At 35.4% G+C, this 22,678-nt stretch overlaps 1 protein-coding gene across 1 annotated transcript in view; it reads left to right on the forward strand.

The window, feature by feature from the left end:
• The window catches only part of FBXL17 (F-box and leucine rich repeat protein 17), a 519,745-nt gene that overhangs the window by 338,478 nt on the left and 158,589 nt on the right, over positions 1-22,678 (forward strand). Inside the window, exon 7 of the mRNA XM_043986707.1 lies at positions 421-497. Within this exon, the coding sequence (XP_043842642.1) occupies positions 421-497 (77 nt within the window). The remainder of the gene's footprint in view (positions 1-420; positions 498-22,678) is intronic.

Here is a 22,678-nt window from a genome sequence, read left to right on the forward strand (position 1 = left end):
CAAATAGTTCCATCCAAGTAGCTTATATTCCTGCAAACAATACTTCTTTTTAAATCTATAATACCTGGCACCTAGTAGTACCTTAAGAAATGCTTATGAATTGATTGACAGATGTTTTGTGTTCTGTTATGATATTACCAAATATTTTAACGTTATTCTTTCAATATTTTTAACTCTTAGAATATAGAAGTATTAGTCACAAATATGCTTAATTTACTAATTTGGATATTGGAATATGCATGAAGTTTAGAAGCTGTGAATATAATACTTTTTCTTGAAATAGTTTGAAAGATAATTATTAAAAGAAGAAATTGTGTCATCCATCAAAAACTGACTTCTTATTGTGTTTGATGGTAGAGGCTTTGTTAATTTAACATGAAATATATTAGCATAATTCGCTATTTTTGTGTGTATTAACAGGTGTGTGGAGGTCATTGCAAAAGAAGGACAAAACCTGAAAGAGCTATATTTGGTGTCTTGTAAGATCACTGATTATGGTATGTAATTGGACATTTTTTTCTTCACATTTTTCAAGATTTAAAAAAAAAGATATAAAATAATGAGTTTTAAAAGTTCATTCACTAACCCATAAATAAACCAATACATAAAAACCTTTTATCTTTAAGTAATTTTGCATCAAAAGATGAGCCCAATGTACACTAATGTGCAAGAATATGAATGTATATATTGCCTGCAAAAAATTATCTTTATGTGACTATCAGTATTCATTGGGAGTATCAGAGTAATTACAAAATTGCATTTGTTGAGAAAATAAACATGAGTAAGAAATTACTGGAATGATCTGATTTGCTTAAGTTTATGTTACTGCTGATGAAATCTCAGATACAGAGATTTAAAAGCCTTTTTCCTTTGATTAGTGTGCCAGACTTAAATTTTTTGCATCTATCAGGAGTTTTCTATGCAGGAGAGGAAATTTATTTGCCTTTAACATTGAAAATGGACAATGACAAATTGGTTCTTTTGACACATGAGCTAAATGGGAACTAAAATCCTGTTCTATGTGTAAACTAAGAATTTGAATGGGTTTTTAAAAAATTAAATTAAAATAAACTCTCATCTGTCTTTCTCTCTTCAGTCAACATTAGCCCATCTTTTCTTTCTGTGATTGTTGTTTGACCTGAACATAGATATATACCTAATTTTTACTATTTAGGGGAGAACTAAGCTAGTGCCTTCCTTCTGCCTCTCAAAATTCTTTATTTTGCTTTGCAGTGACAAAACTAAATGACTGAAAGTTTATATTGTAAAACTCATCTATAAGTAAAAAACACTAGTGATTTATTTCTTAGCATGCTTAATAGTTTTCTGGTTAAGAATTAAGAAATAGTGCTAATTGTTATCAGTACCTATAATACTGAATCTAACCACAGATGTTGTTAACAATTTAAATCAGCTCCACAAAAGTTTGCCTGTGATACTGTCCTGTGTGTGATACTTTCATGTATTTTGAATAATTAGATAGCTCAGAAAAATGTGATTAGCCACCAGTGAAATCTCATATCTTTTCAGTGACTTATGATACTTCAAGATTATCCATCTTGATATTCATTGATATTAATGGTTCTGGACCTTTCTCACATGGTTGTTTGTGGAATGCTTTGTGTTACGTTAATATAAGAATGTATTGTTAATAGTAAGCTTTTTATTTCCATGGAATTTAATTTGTTAGAATATGCCTCCTAAAATGATTTTTCTTTATTAAAAAATAAATAGGCCTTGATTCCATTTTCATATTAACATATACTCAGTTCTCAACTATCTAATGATATTTATTGGAAAAGGGAATTGGAAATCATATAGCCCAATTCTCTCATTGTAAAAATTAAGATAGTTGAAATTCAGAAGGAGTATGTAAGTGACTTTCCCAAGGTCATACGTCTAGGGTAGTGGTAGAACTGGGACTTTGCTTGTTCAAAGGATTCATATAGGCAATACAGTGGATATGGTCTTGAACTTAAGAGTCAGGAAGACCTGAATTAAAATCCCAATTGAGCCATGATAGTTGTATGACCTTGGCCAAGTCATTTAACTTCTCAGCAGCTTCATTTTCCTCATCTGTGAAATAGAGATAATACTAGCACCTACCTCACAGGGTTGCAGTGAGGATAAAACGAGATAATGTGTACAGCATTTTGCAAACCTTAAAACACTATATAGATGCTAGGTATTATTATTAGCCTTTATTGTAATATATCTTTTTTTTTTTAAGTGAAGCAATTGGGGTTAAGTGACTTGCCCAAGGTCACACAGCTAGTAAGTGTCAAGTGTCTGAGACTGGATTTGAAGTCAGGTCCTCCTGACTCCAGGGCCAGTGCTCTATCCACTGCACCACTTAGCTGTTTTCTGTAGTATATCTTTTAAATATCACTCTACCCTTGGATATTACAAATCTAGTTCTATTTGTAGGAAATATCAATATATCTAGCGTTTATAGAACATTAGATATTTTATTAAGTCATGTGTATACTTGCTTCTTTGATCTTGACTAGGTTTACTTTAATTATTTTTAATTTTATTTAATTTTATTTTTTGGCGGGGTAATGAGGGTTAAGTGACTTGCCCAGTGTCATACAGCTAGTAAGTGTCAAGTGTCTGAGGCCGGATTTGAACTCAGGTCCTCCTGAATCCAGTGCCGGCACTTTTATTTATTTATTTGTTTGTTTGTTTATTTATTTATTTATTTTGCTGAGGCAATTGGAGTTAAGTAACTTGTCCAGGGTCACACAGCTAGTAAGTGTCAAGGGTCTGAATCCGGATTTGAACTCAGGTCCTCCTGAATCCAGGACCAGTGCTCTATCCACTGCACCACCTAGCTGCCCCCACTTTTATTTTTTTTAAAGTAACCTCCCTTACTTATCAGGGAAATGTTTTGAAATCTAAGTACTCAGTATCTCTCAGATACTGATTCAGGGAATATTTGGACTCTTTATCTCTTCTTAGTTGTTTAGTTCATCCTTTACATACATTGACTATAAAGAATTGCCTTTTCTTACTGTGTTGTAGGATGTGGAAAGAAACTGAGCAAGGACATGAATAAGAATCCACTATCTTTACACATTTCTTTCCTATGTATGCTAGCTCTTCATAGTGTGATTTCTTATTTGGTTTGAAGTAGCAGCATGATATAGTGAAAAGAGCATAGGCTTTGGAATCATAGAATCAAGGCTGAATCCTAACTCTAATACTTGGTAGCAACTTAAGTGAGTTTAGAAACATGATCTGACCCCATTACCTCATCTAAAGATTGAGAAAAATTGACCAAGATGACATGTAATATGCCTTTCAACGCTGAATTCTTTGATATTATGAATTGCCATATTAGACGTATCTTAATATAAATATATTTAAATTTAAAAATAAAATCTCACTTCCAATTGAAATAAAATAGTTTCGGCATTTGCCTATAAGTATAAATAATTAATAGTTGTGCAGTGATCTCATGGAGAACCTAGTCCAGTATGACCAAAACCCTTACTTCCATTTGAAACAGTCCAATGATTCCTATTACTTTCAGGATCAAATATAAAGTCTTCTGTTTGGCTTTTAAACCCTTTGTAACCTGGCCCTTTCCTAATTTTCCAGTCTTCATATAGCTTACTTCCCTCCATTTACTTTGTGATCCAGTGACAATGGCTTCCTTGCTGTTTGCTGAACTAAATGTTTCACCTCTAAACTTTGTGCATTTTCGATGACTGTCTCCTATGCCTGTAATTCTCTCCTTATTCATCTTGGCCTCCTGACTTTGTTCACTTCTTTTAAGTCCCCCCCCCTAAAATCTCATCTTGTACTGGAAGCCTTTCTCAATTCCCCTTAATGCCAGTGGCTTCTCTTGGTTTATTGTTTCTAGTTGATCTAGATTTCTAGTTGATAGAGCTTGTTTGTACCCACTTGTTTGCATGATGCCTCCTTCATTAAACTGTAAGCTCATTAAGAGCAGGGACTGTCTTTTGCTCATCTTAAAACATTACATAGTGCCTGTACTTAGAAATGTTTATTGCCTTTATTTGACTTACTGACTTTTGTAAGAGAAAGGCATATTGTTTAAACAATAGAGTTTTTACATATACACTATAATTATCTTCCTTGTGGACCTTTTGTTTTTGTTCACAAAATGACCAACTGCCTCATGAAGTGATACTTCATCTCATGTTTGAATATATAAGACCAGCTCTGCCAATTCCTTTATTTACTTCTCCAAGGAGAATCTATTTGGCATCTTTTTATTTTGAAACTTGCTTTCCATATGATTTTATTTAGAGAAAGAATATTACCTTTAATATTGTCTAGATCTGGGGGAAGCTAGATGGCGCAGTGGATAAAGCACTGGCCCTGGATTCAGGAGGACCTGAGTTCAAATGCAACCTCAGACACTTGACACTAGCTTTGTGATCCTGGGCAAGTCACTTAACCCTCATTGCCCCGCAAAAAATAAATAAATAATAAAATAATATTGACTAGATCCTCCAATAGTGTGTCTATTCATTGGACAAGAGTTTTACCTTTAGTGTACCAAGAGCTAATGTTTCTAGAAAATCTAAAAATTATGTTGATTTTAGAAATCTATTTCTCCTTTTCTGCCACTCAGCCACTATCACTGCTGAATTGGAAAGGTATCATACGTGATCAAAGGCTATTTTGTATTTTCTTTGTTTGTTCCATAAGTTGCCATAGACAAAGTATTCATCACTTAGTGGATGGACTACTGTCAGGTTCCTCCATACTTCCCTAGGTTGGTCCTCAGACAATGGATAGAATCTATCTCTAAAACCATATTTAAAACCTTTCCTGCATGGTAATATCAGTAAAGTACTGTAAATAGAATGTTTGTTCATTTTATCTGAGGAAGTTGAATATTAACCTAAATTGAGGCCTACTGCTCAGTGTTCATTCTATAACTTGCTCATTTAATCAGAGTTCTAGGCATGTGGCCATTTGTTGTAACTTCCAGTTTAATTTATTTGTAAAATTAACTTCACCTAAATACTTAATTTAAATATTTAACTACAAAAAGCATAGGGTAATTTCCTGCCTAACCAATTATAATTTATCATTTCCAAAGGACTTTATAATTTCACAGTGCTTTATAAATAATTAGCTATTCTTAATATTAATCTTGTGTTGTAGGATTATTAGAGATAAGGGAAATTTAGTCCAAACACATTATTTATTTGGTCAGGTAGTTCCTGATTTTAAGGCCTGTTCTTAGGAGATTAGGTATGTAGAAAATTTTCCTAGTGTCCTGTGGTAAAGGTCTAAAGTAGATTATTATTGAACATTTATTGAAACACAAAGGCTAAAAGGTCAAAATAATCATAACTCCTTACATTATAAAATTGTTTAATCTTAGGCTAATTTTATCTTTTCATTACTTGTTCATCTATTCAACAACTAACGAGTGCCTATTATATTAACTAATTTAAATAGCATTTATATACCTTCAATCAATCAGTAAACATTTCTTAAGTATTTACTATGTGTCAAGCCCTGGGGGATACCAAAAGAGACAAAAGGTAGTCCCTGTCCTAAAGGAACTTACAGTCTAATGGAGGAGACCACATGCAAACAAATATATACAATGAAAGCTATATACAGGATAAATAGGAAATAATTATCAGAGTGAAGGCACTGGAATGAAGAGGGGTTACAGAAGGTTCCTATGAAGATAGCATTTTAGTTGGAACTTAAAGGAAGCCAAGGAGTTCAGTAATCAAAGCAGAGAAGGGAGAATAAGACTCGGAGGACATGCAGAGAATGCCCAGAGCTGAGAGATGGAGTCGCTTGTTCATAGTGGCAGTGTCAGAGGAGAGGAGGGGTCAGAGAGGAGGGATATTGCAAAGGTGAAATTCACAGGTCTTGGCAACAAATTGGATATGGAGGTGAAAGTGAGGAGTCCAGTATGACTCCCAAGTTGTGAGCCTGAGGGATTGGAACGGTTTTGTTGCCCTTTGCAGTAATAGGCAAGGTAGGAAGGGAAGAGTGTTTAGGGGGAAAAATAATGAGTTCTGTTTTGGATATATTGAGTTTAAGATGTCTACCAAACATCTAATTTAAAATATCAGAAAGGCAATCGTAGATGCAAGATTGGAGCTCAGCGAAGACTGGGGAAACATAGGTAGATCCGAGAATCATCAGCATAGAGGTGGCAATAAAATGCATGGGAGCTGATGAGATCAACAAATGAAGTAATATAGAGGGAGAAGAGAAGAGGGCCCAAGACAAAGCCATGAGGAACATCTAAGGTTAGAGGGTGTGAGTGGAGTGGTCAGGTAGGTAGGGGGAAAACCAAGAATGAGTAGTGTTCTAAAAGCCTAGAAAGAAGAAAGTATCAAGGAGAATATGATTGGCAGTTTCAAAGGCTACAGAAAGGTCGAGAATGAGGATTAAGAAAAGCCCATTGGATTTGGCAGCTAAGATATCCTTAGTAACTTTGGAGAGAACAGTTTTGTTGTATTGATAAAGTTGATTGTCAGATGTAAAGGGATAAGAAGAGAGTGAAAAGAAAGAAATTAAGAGGCATCTATTGTAGATAGCTGTTTCAAGGAGTTTAGCTACAAAGAACTGAAAAAATATGACAGCATTTAGCAGGGGTAGATGGATTAAGTGAGGGTAGTTTTTTGCCATGATGGAGGAGTCATGGGTATGTTTGTAGGAAATGAGCCAGTAGAGAGGGAGAGATTGAAAATAAGTGACAGGGGAAAAAAAGTGACAGAGGTGGGCAGCTAGGTGGTGCAGTGGATAAAGCACTGGCCCTGGATTCAGGAGGACCTGAGTTCAAATCTGCCCTCAGACACTTGACACTTAACTAGCTGTGTGACCCTGGGCAAGTCACTTAACCCTCATTGTCCCACCCCCCCAAAAAAAAGTAACAGAGTATGGATCACAGATAAGACAATCTGTTGGAAGAGTAAGGATAGAATGGGATCTCCTGAACAAATGTCAGGATTGGCCTTGGTGAGGAGTAAGAGCACTTGAGACAGGGGTGAAGGAGATAATGACATTTTATTCTCACACAGATCCTGTCAGGTAAGTAGTACCAGTAGTAGCATTCTCCTTTTTTTTTTTAAGGGCAATGAGGGTTAAGTGACTTGCCCAGGGTTACATAGCTAGAGTCAGGTGTTTGAGGCCAGATTTGAACTCAGTTACTCCTGAATCCAGAGAAGGTGCTTTATCCACTGCGCCACCTAGCTGCCCCCCACCCCAAATTCTACTTTTCTATATGAGGAATCTGAGCCTCAAAGAGGTTCTGACTTCAAATGCATAGAATTAGAATTAGTCTTGTAAATACCATGAAGATTTTACATGTCAGCTAGTCTAACCACTACCTGACTAAAATACCCTTCCTGAAATCTCCAACAAGAGTTAATCCAGCCTCTTTTTGAAGACTCTCACTGGGAAGGAGTCTGTGCTAATCTACACAAGAACTGTGTATCTTATAGAGAAACTAAATGTTCAGTGTGAAAGAAGAAAAAAGGGGTTAGCAAAAAATGTATAAGTCATTCAACTAGCACTCTTAAGTGTCTTTAGTGTGCTAGGTTCTGGGTATATAAAGTATAAAAAGTAAAACATACCTACTTGCAACAACTATATTTGTGGCAATGGGAAATTAACATATTTACACACTGCTAATGATATTTTTAATTAACAATTTTTAAATAACAATTATTAATGTCAATATTCTATAGCAGTCAGTTTTCTAAAATGTGAACTTCCACTGTGGAAAATAATTCTCAGTAGAAAAAACAGCTTATTAAGGAACGAGTATTTAATATTGTGTAGTGTTTGGTGAATAATAATTATTATAACATTTCCTTTATCTACTCTACCATCTCTCTTAGACTGAATTCCCCAGTGTTTTAATCTTCTTATTATCCCTATCCCAGGCCTTCAAATTGCCTAAAGTAATACTGTCCTGCTTGGGGGATTTTTCATTTTCTGTCATAAGAAATATTTTTTGAAATCTGTTTTCCCTATTGTGCTTTTACTTTACTTTGATTTAAAAATTTTTAAGTGGCAATGATATCCCAACAATATTTAATCCTTCCATCTTGTGTGTTAGAAATTCTGTTTGAGGTTTAGAGAGTTTCTTGAAAAGCTAGAATTTAGGATCCATTGGTCTCAACTTTGTCTAGTATACACAGACTGTGGTAATGACTTTCCTTCTTTAGTGACTTAGAATAATATTTATTATGATTAGGTGTTATTTTTTTTAAATTCCATTTATTTATTTAATAATAAACATTTTTATTTATAGTTTTGGGTTCAAATTTTTATCCCTCTTTCCCTCCCTCTCCTACCCCCTCCCTGAGGCAGCAAACAATCAGATATGGGTTATCCATGTATAATGATGTAAAACATTACCATATTTGTCATTTTGTATAAGAAAACTTGATTTAAAAAATGAAAGAAAGTGAAAAATAGCATGCTTCAGTCCGTTCCATCAATATCAGTTCTTTCTTTGGAGGTATATAGTATGTTTCATCAATAGTCCTTTGGGATTGTCTTGGATCATTGTATTGTTGAGAATAGTTAAGTCATTCACAGTCCTTCATCAAACAATATTGCTGTTCTGCACAATGTTCTCTTGGTTTTGCTCACTTCACAATACATCATTTCATAAATGTCTTTCCAGGCCTTTCTGAAGTCGTCCTGCTTGTCATTTCTTATAGCACAATAATATTCCATCACCATCATATACCACAGTTTGTTTAGCCATTCCCCAATTGATGGGCATTCCTTTGATTTCCAATTCTTAGCCACCACAAAAAAAAAATGCTATAAATATTTTTGCACAAATAGATCTTTTTATCATTTTGGGGAGGTCTTTGGGATAAAAACGTAGCAGTGGTATTGCTGGAGCAAATGGTATGCACAGTTGTATACCCTTTGGACATAGTTCCAAATTGCTCTCCAGAATGGTTGGATCTTTTCACAACTCCACCAACAGTGGGTTAGTGTGGGTTAGTGTTTCAGCTTTCCCACATCCCATCCAACATTCAGTATTTTCCGTTTTTGTTAAATTTGCCACTCTGATAGGTGTGAGGTGATACCTCAGAGTTGTTTTAATTTGCATTTCTCTGATCAATAATGATATAGAGTATTTTTTCATATGATTATAGGTAACTTTGATTTCTTTGAAAACTGCCTGTTCATATCCTTTGACCATTTATGATCAAGTGTTATTAATAACAACACTTATGAAGCCCAGGCATATCTCAACAGAAGAAAAATACAGAAACTTAACCAAAAATTACATTCTGCGTTTGAAACTATCCAACTAGATTTGTATTTAGGAAACTAACAGTATGAATAGCATTCTCTCTGCTGTACATATAAAAAGCACAGGGGTAGCTAGGTGGCACAGTGGATAGAGCACCAGCCCTGGATTCAGGAGGACCTGAGTTCAAATCTTGCCTCAGACACTTAACACTTAGTAGCTGTGTGACCCTGGACAAGTCACTTAACCCCAATTGCCTCACACCAAAAAAAAAAAAAAAAAGCATAGCACAGTGGATAAAATACTGGGCCACGAATCAGGAAGATCCCAGTTTGAATTTGGCCTCATATGTTTAACAACCATTGTGACCCAGGCAACTCACTTAAACCTATGTTTGCCTTAGTTTTCTCAACTGTAAAATGGGGGTGATAACAGGGCCTACCTCACAAGGTTGTTGAAAGAATCAGATGAAATCATATGTGTCAAGGGCTTATCACAGTTCTTGGCATGTAGTAGTAGGTTCTGTAAAAATGCTTTTTCCCTTCATCTATAAAATTCCTTTCAGGTATAACTTCCTATTATTTGAAATGCATCCAATTCTCAGCTAAGAATATGAGTTTGATGGACTAGATTTTATGTTCATCTCTGATTTACATGTATCAGAAAGTGTACCAAATGTAAGAGGAAGTTTCCCTATGCACTAAATCTGCTCTAATTCCTAGGAAGTTTTGGAAATAATATTTAAATACCTATACTATAAAATCCAACACCTTAGTTTATACCTGAACTACCATTTAACCCAGGCTTTCACTGAGAGTTAGAATTTGCCTCTTAGTTCTTATTGTCCTTAGAAGCCATTGGGTTTCCTAATAAATATAATTAATCCCAACAATTAGCATTTTGCACAATGTCAAGTAGGTGCTATTACTATCCCCATTTTATAGACAAGGAAACTGTGGCTGAGAGGTTAAAAAAATGCAAACTTATTTTAAATAGAAACTTTTAAAAATTAAAGCATATTATGATAGACATACCACTGGATTTGCACTCAGGAGACCCAGATTTAAATTCTGACTCTTGGACTTACTAACTTCAGTATATGTCTTTGGTAAGGATTTTTTCCCCCTTCTGTGGGCTTCAGTTTCCTCATCTTAAAAGAAAAAAGTGTTGGATTAAATGATCTCTAAAAGCCCTTCTAATTTTGAATCCTGTGATCCTGTTTACTTCTACATTTCTAACAGTATTTGGAAGCACAAAGTCATCCAAAATAGAAAGTACCTAAGGAAATGTTTCCAGGAACCTGATTGACTTATTTGGAAATGAGAGGTCCAGTGGCTGGTGGGGTTTCAAAAACCCTTTTTTGGGGGGAGGGAGAGGGTTGATGGGTTGGAAAGAGTTTCAGAATACTGTTGAAACACTACAGCTAGATTTCCTTGGAATTTTTTTGAACTATCAGAATTCTTTTTAGTCCTCCCAGGTTCCAGCCAGAAATGACTGAATTTATGACTTATTTAGGCTATAGTTTATTACGTTTTGTATCCAGGGCCTTTTTTCTGTGCCAGTCAAATTTCCTACAGTGAATGTTTAATCCACCTATTGACTGACTGAGAGTCAAATGATTCCCTCCAGCACATACTCAGTATCCTATGAATACACTAAAGATAGACTCCTGAGCCAGAATTAGACCTTCATTTATAAACTTTGCTTTCTGTCAGTCATAATATTTTGGCACTGAACTGTATCTTGGTGACCTACATTTTTCAATATAAATCATTCAAAAAGTTAAATTAAAATTTTGTCAACAGTGATTATAACTCTATAGAGACAGAAGGAACATTCTCTGCACTTTGATGACACTAAATAACTCAATAAGTGCCAAACATCAATGTTCTCTGTGTAACCTTTTTTTTTTTTAAGTGAGGCAATTGGGGTTAAGTGACTTGCCCAGGGTCACACAGCTAGTAAGTGTTAAGTGTCTGAGGCCGGATTTGAACTCAGGTAGTCCTGAATCCAGGGCTGGTGCTCTATCCACCGCGCCACCTAGCTGCCCCCTCTGCATAACTTTTAAGCTTGCTTCTAATGTCATGAAAATCTCATGGAGTTTTCTTTAAAAGTTGGTCTGGAATGCCACTGGGCAACTTGAAGCTCCTATACAGTGAGGTCAATTACAGCAATAGCATATTTCTTAAGCACCAACTAACTGCAAACCCTTTATCTTGAAATACATTGTAAAGACTTTCCTCTTGCATCATTTTGATTTAATGTATGATGTGCTACAATTGTAAATATATACTCTGTCTTTCCTGTGACTTCTTCACTAAACTCTTTCAACCTATCCACCAAAAGAAAGATTATGTTACTTTTAATCTTACAATAGTGGTTATAAGAAAATTGCTAGATTATCATCTTGCAAGGGGTAGGAGATTTTCTCCTATATTTTGTACTCCCTCTCCTATGACAGTCATTTCTAAATACAAAAACCTGTGATATGTTATATTCATAGCTCTTTTCTTGCCTATTAGATGTAGCCATGACTGCTTTCTCATTAATTCTGTTTAAAATATATTTTACAGTGCCCAAAAAGCCTGCTCTGTAGCCCAAACTGAAAGCAGATATGACCCTAAAAAGAAGTTTTGGAAATTAAAAATTAGCATTTGACTTTACCTTACTAAAGAAATACTACTTTTCTCTTCAATGTCAAGATAACTACCAAATAACATACCAGATTTAAAGTACAATCCCCTTACTTTTTTCACAGCTATTTTACTGTTAAAACCAGAACAGAATAGCAGGTAGATGTTATATAGTGATATGATTTTGACATCAGTGGGCCCTGGTAGTTTCCGTATATGGAGCTATCATCATTAGTATTCTTGGCTAATCAAAATTAAAAAGGAAACAGACTGGGCATTATACCTGATACTGCTTCCAAGGTGTTTGACTAATCAAAATAGTAACTAATCCAGATAATGACAATTATTAGATTGTAGAGACAAAAAAATCTTCAAGGTAGAAGAACTGTAGGCATTATTCATTCAAAATCACTCCTGTGATTTTATTGGCAGAGAAACTGTGACCTAAAGAGGTCAGGTGTCTTTCCTGGTCACATAGCTAGTTAGTGTCAGAGTCAGGACTAGAACTCAGGTTTTCTTGGAGGTGACTTGTTTGCTTACAATATAAAAAACACTGGAGAAAAGAAAGACCTGAGTTAAAATCCTTTTTCAGGCATTTGTGTGATCTGAGCAAGTCAGCTCAGCTCAACAAACATGTACCTTTAATGTGCCACTGACTTTATTAAGCACTAGGGATAGAAAAAAGGGCACAAAACAAAACAAAACTCCAATCCATGCTTTCAAGTCTAATCAGGAAAACAAATGCAAACAACTATGTACAAACAAGATACATACACAATAAATTGGAAATAATCAGCCAAGAGAAGGCACTAGCATTAAGTGGATTGGACAAGGTTTCTTAAACAAGGAAGTTTGGGAAGCTAGGAGGGGGAGATGATGAAGACACAGTAGACATATGTTTAATAAGTGAAAATACCTAGAGTCGGGAGATGGAACAAATAGGGCAGGATCACTGGATCACAGAATATATGGATATAGAATATATGAAAATAGTATTATACACATACACCACACACACACACACACACACACACATAATACTCCTATATCCTTTAACATCCTATTATCTTAGAGTATAAAATGTTTTACCTATCTTTTCCCTTCCTGGTGCAGATTATAAATTCATAATAATGTAGACTCTTTGACTTGGAAGAAACTTCAGAAATCTCCTAGACAAACCCCTATAGCATCCTCAACATGCACAGATATTTGCACCTAGAGATTTTGAAATTTTATTTCCAGTATTGTAATGAACATTAACTTTATTTATTAAAATGTTTAATAATAGTACCAATATTTTCATTATGAAGATTTCAGTGTGATTTGTGATTTGCTTATTACAAATTCACAAACACACACACATCCATATACACACACATACTCCTCCACTCCCCTGACCCGAAAAAGCTGTAGCCAAATGTTAAAAAATTTGCAGTTATTTATACTGAAAAAACAAGTACCTTCTGCAGCTATGAAAATGTACTCTATAAAGGAATGCTTCTCTTCCCTCTGGTTATTGAGGGCATTGTGGACAAAAGTTTCAGGATTTATATTTGCAGTTCATCTTAATGAAAACTCACATCACCTGTTCTGTATTTACATTTTCCTAGACTAAAATAAATCAAGCACAGGTTTGTTTAAGCGATTATCCATCACCTCAGTTTGTATTCTATTGTCTTATGTTATGGTCTGGATGGTATGTGATGTTTCACTAATAACCAGATGCATTATCCCACAATATAATTCAGTGTTTCAGGTTTGTTTTTTCTTTATTTTTAACAAAGTATACTTTATGATTAAAATCTTTTTATAGATGTTGTTTTCCTTCTTGGAGAATGAATTAGCATACCTTGAACATAAATGGTTTATGCATCATCTTGATTTAAGTGCTTTTAAGAATTCACTTAATATTAATATAATGGTTCCTTTCTTGGAGATGCTAAGAGCAATTTATGCTTCTCGGTTTATGATATGCTTTAGTGAAATTTTATTGTCTTGAGAGTCTAGCATCTATCTTCCTACAAAGTTGAGGTTTAAGTATTTGTTTCATGTATAAATCACATTTGCACAGGATAGCATGAAGTTTACTTTCCCATCAAACTTGTGTAGTAAACTCTAGTTGGATGCATGTTCCACTATGGTTCTAGATACAAAGCCATTGGTGCATCTTAGCATACTCCCTGAAAAATCAATTTACTCGTTTGGCAGATTCTCTGCATTTAACGAAAATAAAATTTAAAACTGATGTGTCCCCCGCAGTTATAATGAATTGATAAAATGACGAAAGAATTTGCTGTACTTATTTTCTGCTCACATTCCATCTAAATAGGTGCAAACATTTATTAAGCATTTACTATTTGCCAGACATTGGTGATACAAAAACAGACAAACCCACTATACTTGTCAGTGTTCTCACATTCTGATGGTGGAGAGAGCATGTAAATAGCTATGTACAAACATGATATATACAGAGTAGAAGGTAGGATATGAAGATAAATTTTAAATGGATACATGTCAAGTATCAAAAGTCACTTCAAAAACAAAGAAAAGGAAAAATTACCTTTGAGACATATGGATAGGGGAAGAGTACATGACCAAATTAAAAAATAGAATCATAAAAGAAATAAATGGGAAAAATTTGATTACATAAAATTTAGAAGTTCTTGTACAAACAAAAAGGCTGCAAAAATTAGAAGAAAAAATATTTGGAAAAAGTTTTTCTGATGTAAATCTCATTTCTAAGACATAAGGAACTGACTTGTACCACTGATCATTCTAAGCACCATATTAATTCCACACTTCTATTCTCTGCACACTTTATGCTTCCTACCCTGTGGCATCCTACAAGTAAACTCCCTCCTCAGTGGCATCAATCAGTGATTCCATTAGTCAGTAGAGCCTGTTATCAAACTAAACATTAATTTACCTAATTGAACTATGTATGAGTCCATATTTCCCATGTGTTTTTGAGGGGTAGTGTAGAGACAGAGAGACACACACACACACACACACACACACACACTTCATTGTAGGCAGAGTGTCATTAAGGGTTTTATCCATAATACCCCATGTCCACCTCTTCACTGTTACCTCCACTAAACGTACCCCCTCACCCCCCCCCAATCTCCTTGTGTACATTTAGAAAGAAGTTTTTCACTGGTCTCTCTGCTGTCACTCTATTGTTGTTGTCTTTGCTACATTTATTCATCCCTACATTTCTGTTGTTTGGGGTACTTGAAAAGCAAATAATCCGAATCTCTTCAGTTTTCACTTTCTTTCTAAAAATAACTCAGATGCCTCTTTATTAGTGAATGTCTCTTTTTTCATGTATGGCTAAGCTCAGATTTACGGGGGAGGTCACTCTGGGCTGTACCCTGTCTCCATTACTGTTTGGTACACATTATTGTATTCCCTCCTACATTTTCTGATGGGTTTAGAATACTCTTATATAATTCAAATTTCCTTTCCTTTGTATTTAAAGTTTTTTTCTCCTGATTGGAGAAATTGGATTGTTTAGTTTAACCACTGTGTGTCTTAGAATTTGAAGCCATGGATTTTATTCTGAGGGTGACATGTAATTTCTTTTAATTAGAATTTAATTTTCTATTTTCAGAAGGTCCGAGAAGTGGGATGCTGACTGAATTCAAATTCAATGAGTGTTAGTTCATGGGTTTGAGATTTTGGTTTTCTTTAACCTTCTTTAAGACTCTGGGTTCCTAGACCATAGAGATAGCTGAAGTTGCTTTATCATTGGCACATAATTTCTGTTTTGAAGAGTTTTGAGAGGCTGTGAGGGTCAGAAAAATATTTAGTTCTCTAACTTGTTCTTCACTTGACACCCCCCCCCCAAGTCCCATAAACTTTTACTGTAATGAATAAAAGTAGAATAATAATAGAAAAGAGAATAGAAACTCATCCTGGGGGAAAAGATTGTTTCCCTGGTCCCATTCTTATTCTCTGAATTGGCTGGCTGGAGCTTGGTGAGCCTATCTGTAGAAATCTACCACTGGCCTCTAAGGAGTCATTGAAAATTGAGGGCAAGACTGATTAGTTGTGTAGCTGCAGAGAAAGGATTATGCATTAGTGTCATTGAGGGCCCAAAACTATAGAATTCAAGCTGTGGTGAAAAGTTGTACCCAATTCTTATATTATTCATGGACAGAGGGATTAGAACTAAAAGACACCTTTGTGATCATTTAGTTCTAACTCTAACCAATGCATATAGAGAGATTAAGAGGCAGACAGTGTTGGATGTGGAGTTCATTAGACCTTTCAGCCTCAGTTTCCTCATCTATAAAAAGGAAACAATGACAACACCCCCCTCACAAGGATTATTGAAAACAAAATGAGATAATATATGTAAAGCACTTTGCAAACCTTGAAACACATGTTAGCTATGAGTATTACTGTCATTGAGTGACTTGTCTGAGGTCACACACCTATTATTGAGTGGTCAAGATTCTAATCCATGTTCTCTGATTCCAGATCCAAGCACTCTTTGTACTACATAATGTTGTCTCTATTGAGAAGTCAAGAAATAGTTCTCATAGCAGTATTTTCTTTAACTGTCATTTATAGACTTTAAGTCTTTAAAAGTAGTACATTTTTTATAAATGCCACTTTACAGCGATTTTTCTTCGCTTTTTTGTCTTCCAACCTACAGAGAAATGAAGCTGCCTATCAGTTCAGGCCTTTCTTTTCACAGAATTATCAATCCTAAGACATAGAAGCGTTCTGTTGATATTTTTACAATTCCTAGATTTCAAGCTGGCATTTTAATGTTTAAGTGCTGTTACTTAGTAGAAAATGAACAGCTATGACTCAGAAACCTGTTTGCAAATTGATTTCCTAATGAAAGTGAACTACATTGGAAGATAGAAATACCCACTTAATACTATTTGCCCAAGATGTATCTGACTCATTCTTACTGAGCAATTTTAGTTCTAAGCCCCTTTAAAGATTGAGGCTGGCTTTAGTGAAACAGTGGAGAAAATAGGAAGTCACCATGGACTAAATTACTATAATAATTAGTTCCCAGTGACTAAATAGGAATTTTTCTCGTTTCATTGTCCTTGTGACTCGGCACATTAAACGGGCTAGTTAGGTGAACTAAAATTATTTTCCATTATTTCCATTATTTTTTACTTTTTTCTGGGTTTTCCTATTTTCCTTCTAATAACTTCATCCTATTCTGTTTTGCTAGCATTTTTTAGCATATTATTTTACTTACATCTTGGAGGACATATAAAAACCATTAGGAGTAAAATGAGTGCCAGGTGATAGATAGTGTGCTATAAAGTATGCTGGATTTATAGTAAGAGAACCTAAGTTCCAGTTCTACTTTTGCTACTTAATACTTGTGTAACCTCAAACAAGTCACTTGACTTCTCTGGATCTGTTTCCTCTTCTGTGAAATGGAGCTTTAGATCAAATGAATTCTAAAACTCATTCTAAATCTGAACCTAAGAAACTAAAAGGAATAACTTTTTGTTTTCATTTCATGCCTGGCACTCCTATGATGAAATTCCATTTCATTGGAAAAGGAAGAATTCTATGAATGACCCTCCAAATGCCAGTTCCTAATCAATGAAGAATAAAGGACATGGCCAACGATACCATTTTCTTTATTATCCCACAAGCAGACTATGTGGTTGTGGAGGCACAGAGTAGAGTGGTTTTCATTGTCTTAAAACAGACTCATCATCTCCTTGCCTTACTTTTTCTTCCTACTTACTTTCCTATTTATGTTAATGGAAGTAGCATTCTTCTGTCTCTCCTAAGTCACCTTTGAGTCATTTTTCCTTCCCCGTTATAGCCAGTCATTCACCAAGTTCCATTGATTCTGCTTCCCACATGTCTCACATCTGTCACCTGATTTCAATTCCCACTCACACCAGCCTGGTTGATTTTTCCATTTTCAGTGTCTCCCCACTCTAATCCATTTGACACACTACTGTCTGATGAATCTTCCTAATGTACAGCTCTAATGATGATGCTCATTCTATGGCTTCCTGCTGCCTCCAGAATGAAGTCTCAATTCTTTGCCCTTACATTTGAAGTACTCTAAGATCTAGCCACATCCTACTTTTCCAGAGTTTTCTTGTACCCTTCCATTTGACACTTTTTGTCTCATACCCTACATTCTCGCCAGTTTCTGTTACTCACTGCTATTCCATTTCACTCCCCCCAAACATCTTCCATATATTCTTTCTAACATGATTTTCTCTCATGCACTTTCTTTCACCTAAAACAGTTTCCCATCTTTGCCGATTAAAATTTGACCCAACTCAAATACCATTCTGATGGTCCTAGCAAAAATTGATTCTTCCCTCTTGAACTTCCACAGATCATTTTTTTACATCTCACTAGTGACAACACATTCTTCCTTGTATTGTAGTTATTTGTATCTCCTTACTGTATTATACATTCTGTGAGAGTATGGGCAATGTTTTATTCATATCAGTATCTCCCACAGCACCAAGTACAGAACCTTGAGCATAATGAGCACTCAGTAAATGTGTTTTGAATCAATGGACAGGGCTTTCATCCAATTTCCAAGCCTTAGATTATGGAAGTCAATCGATCAAACAACAATCATTTATTAAATGCTTACTATGTACTAGTTACTAGGCTAGGCTCTGGAGACAAAAGTAGGCAAAAAGTAGTCCCTGCCTTTAAGGAGCTCCCATTCTAAACATAGAAACAATATGTACATGTCTAAGTATATCCAAAATATATGATGTGGTGGATGTAGATAGCCTAGGGGTCAGGAAGACCTAGATTCAAATCCTGCCTCTTCAAGACTATAAATTACATTAGTAAAGGGAGTTTCATCACTTGGAAATGTCTTATATCAGGGAAATCACAGGTCTAGTTTCTATCACTAAAATATATACAAAGTAAATAGAATGTAATTTTGATGGGGAAAGCACTAGCTGGCATCTGGTGAGATGAAGAAATGGTCCCTGGATCAGAACTTTTATAAGGAGGTTTGGGATTCTAGAAATACAGGTAAAGAAGGACTGTCCAGCAGACATAGGAAATTTCCTGTGCAAAGCTATGGAGACAGGAGATAGAGGGTCCTGCATTTGGGAAAACAAGGAAGTTGGCTGTCCTATAGAATATAGGTCTGGAAGAGTAAACTGGGGCCATGTGATAAAGTGCTTTAAATGTCAAACCCAAGAGTTTATTTTTTCATCCCGAAGGCAACAGGGAACCACTGGAGCTTCTTGAAGCGCATTGTTAGGCATGTGCTTTGGGAATACCACATTAGCAGCTGTGCAGAGTATGTATTGGAGGGGATTAGAGACTGAAGGCAAAGAGACCAATTAGGAAACTATTGCAGTAGTCCAGATGAGAAGTTATGAAGGCCATGGTGGACATGTGCATAGAGAGAAAGGAATAGATGTGCTAGTTATTATTTCCCCCCTCTTAATTTGACATAAATATGACAGAAGTATAATTTAATTCTTTAGACATCTATGGAGCATTTTATACCTAATGGTCAAAAGTCACATGAATGATGTTTTTTCTTTCTTAAAATACCAAACCTTCACAAAAACAAGGATTTCTGCCTGATTAAATTTTATGTGTTTGGCCTTTTATATTACAAGAAACAAATGTGAATATAGTATGGTACTGCAGTATTGATTATGACGACAATTATGACAATAATAACTGGCACTTATATGCTTTACGGTTTGCAAACCATTTTATATATTTGTCCTGTGTGGAAAATATGTAAAAGCATAAGATTTTCCCACTAGTGGACTATTACCTAGCTAATAAAATGTGACATTTCCTGATTTTGTTTTTTCTTTTTTTCTCTTGTTTTTAAAACATAGGTATTTTAGGGCAGCTTGGTGGCGCAAAGGATAAAGCACTGGCCTTGGATTCAGGAAGACCTGAGTTCAAATCTGGCCTCAGACACTTGACACTTACTAGCTGTATGACCCTGGGCAAGTCACTTAATCCCCATTGCCTTGCCAGAAAAAACAAACAAAAAACAAAGAACCCATAGGTATTTTAGAAACCAACACACATGTGATTATCATACTGATTTTTCTGCTTATATCTTATATGATGAAACAAGGAAATCGTAGATTTGTAGTTTGCCTAAAGAGAAATAAACAGTTCATTAATTAGTTTTCTGTGGCCTGATATGACTAAATATATAAAAAGCTTTAAGAAATAAGGCTAGTCTGGCTTGACCTCTTCTTGAGAAAGCCATACTATTGTAATCACACCTTTTCTAGATGTTCATTATCTTTTTCTTTAGTGATCCATTCTATAATTGTCTCAAGATTTGGAGTATAGATCTCTGGCCTACATTTTGCAGACTCTGTACCTTTCCTTTTGTTTCCTATAAGAATATTTGCCCCTCTCCAACCCTACAGTCTTTCTCATATCAATAACAATGTGGCACAGCAATCTTCCATTTCTTTCTATACTCAAGGATCTGACTGATCTTGGCAAGGTTACTTGAATTCATCAAAAGCAAACAGATGCTCTCTTAACTACTCCCTTACTTATCCTGGGTATATGTTGTTAACTAGTTTTGTACTGTCATTTTTAGCACAAAGCTCATTTTCCTTGGCAGTGAAAACAGAGGCAAAAATATGAGAATTGAGCAGCTCTATCTTCTCTGTTGTAACCATGTCTCTTACCCTAAGCATCCCTTCTTCTCTCTAAGATAGCTTATTTTTTTTTTGTTATCTTTAACTTCCCATACCAGCCTCAGCTCATTCCCAGTATTTCTAGAACTCCTACACTGTTTTTATAGGACTTTGCCACATACTTTTATATTCATTGTCTGTTACTTGCCCATTTTAGATCTAAGTTTGTTACTGTTTCCTGTGTGTGCATATCAATGTCTTTAGACAACTCCCATTTCTTCTCCTCATCAGAATTGTTTCCCTTTCCATCAGCCCTTGCAAACACATAGATGGAGAGTAATACGTGAGGAAAAGTAAGAAAGCCAATTTGTTAGAACAGAATAATGGCTAATAAGACTGGAAAGACTGGCTGGAGCTAGGTTGTGAAAAGCTTTAAAAGACAAACAAATGTGTTTATATTTAATCCTAAAGGAAATAGGAGCCACTGAAGTTTATCAAGCAGGGGAGTGACTTGGTAGGACCTGGGCTTTAGAAACACAGCTTTGGCAGCTGTGTGTAGGAAGGAGAGGAATTGGGAGAGACTTGAGGAAGAGAGCTTAATTAGGAGCTATTGTTAGAGATCAGGTGAGAGGTGGTGAGGGGCTAAGTTGGTGACTGTGTGAATAGAGATAAGAGGATGGATATAAGAAATGTCAGGTAGATAGAAATGACAAGATTTTTTGTCTTGTATTTGCACCTTCGCGACCTTTGGCCCCACATCATAGCAACCTGATGCCTGCAGTTCAAGGGATAATCATCCTCATACATGACATGCTCTGAAGGGTCATATAATTCTTTCAAAAAGTGGAAATGGCATCACAAGACAGGAGTATCTCTTTCTAATTAATTTGGTCACAGGAGTTTATCTGTCAAACTTGTTCTTTCAAAGGCATTTGTGGTAAACTTGTTTCTCATAGATTATAAAATATTAAGGATGGTGGATTGCATAGTCTCTCACCTGACCTTCTGTCATTTCCTATTTTGTCACTTTTTATTTAAAGTAGACAAAACTAGCCATGTGTTTAAAAAGAACTTGACATTTTAAAATTTCCACGAAAAGCAATTGGTCAAACTTTAGGCATGATGACATAGTGGGTTATATCATACCGTATATTAATTCTTTCTGATTTTTTAACAAAGGTCAGTCTTTATCTTCTCTATTCTAGAAAAAATGAATTATATTTCTTAACAACAAAAATATATTTTATTCTTTAAATGAAAAATTACCTGATGCTAATTATATATGCTCAAAAACTCATGCTAATGCACCATATTCTTCATGTCATTCATTCTACCCAAATCTCTATTTGTACCTTAAAAGTAAAAAATATTAACATTTTTCCCCTTCCTCTTTGGTACAACTCCTGGCAAAGTAGGTATAAGATCTCTATGTGTATATATCACATTTAAGTGTATCCTTTTTTAGGGCATGAGTGCAGGATAGGAGGGAAAAAATAAAGTAAAAAGTGAACAGAGGAGAACAAAAGAAAACCTGCAAGGAAGCAAAGCTGAGTAGCTTTGAAACAACATGTAGTATTTATTATATAGGTTTTCTTGAAATGGAAATGTATTGTTTTATATTGAGTCCAGTGTACATGGAAATGTTCTTTTCTCGTTTTGTATTTTTTTTTTGCAAGGCAATGAGGGGTTAAGTGACTTGCCCAGAGTCTCACAGCTAGTAAGTGTCAAGTGTCTGAGGCCAGATTTGAACTCAGGTACTCCTGAATTCAGGGCCAGTGCTTTATCCACTGCGCCACCTAGCTGCCCCCTTTGTATTTTTTAAGATGAATAAAAAATTTACCCCCAAAATGAAATAGGCATACAAAGACTATTAAACTGCACAGAATAGAGCTAAGCACAGGCTAGAGTCCTCTTTCTAAGATGCCTAGTCTATTAATGACTAATCCTTGCATTTAGCCATTCAACCAGTTTGGTATCTACCTAATTATGGCACAATAGGAGGCTCAGTGGGTAGAGTGTTGGGCCTGGAGTAAAAAAGATTCGAGTCCAAATTCAGCCTCAGACTTTTACTACCTGTGTGACCCTGGGCAAGTCATTTCACCCTGTTTGCCTCAGTTCCTCATCTATAAAATGAGTTGGAGAAGGAAATGACAAACTACTCCAGTATCTTTGCCAAGACAACCCCAAATTGGGTC

This window comes from Dromiciops gliroides, chromosome 1 (genome assembly GCF_019393635.1).
Source record: "Dromiciops gliroides isolate mDroGli1 chromosome 1, mDroGli1.pri, whole genome shotgun sequence".
Taxonomy (NCBI): domain Eukaryota; kingdom Metazoa; phylum Chordata; class Mammalia; order Microbiotheria; family Microbiotheriidae; genus Dromiciops; species Dromiciops gliroides.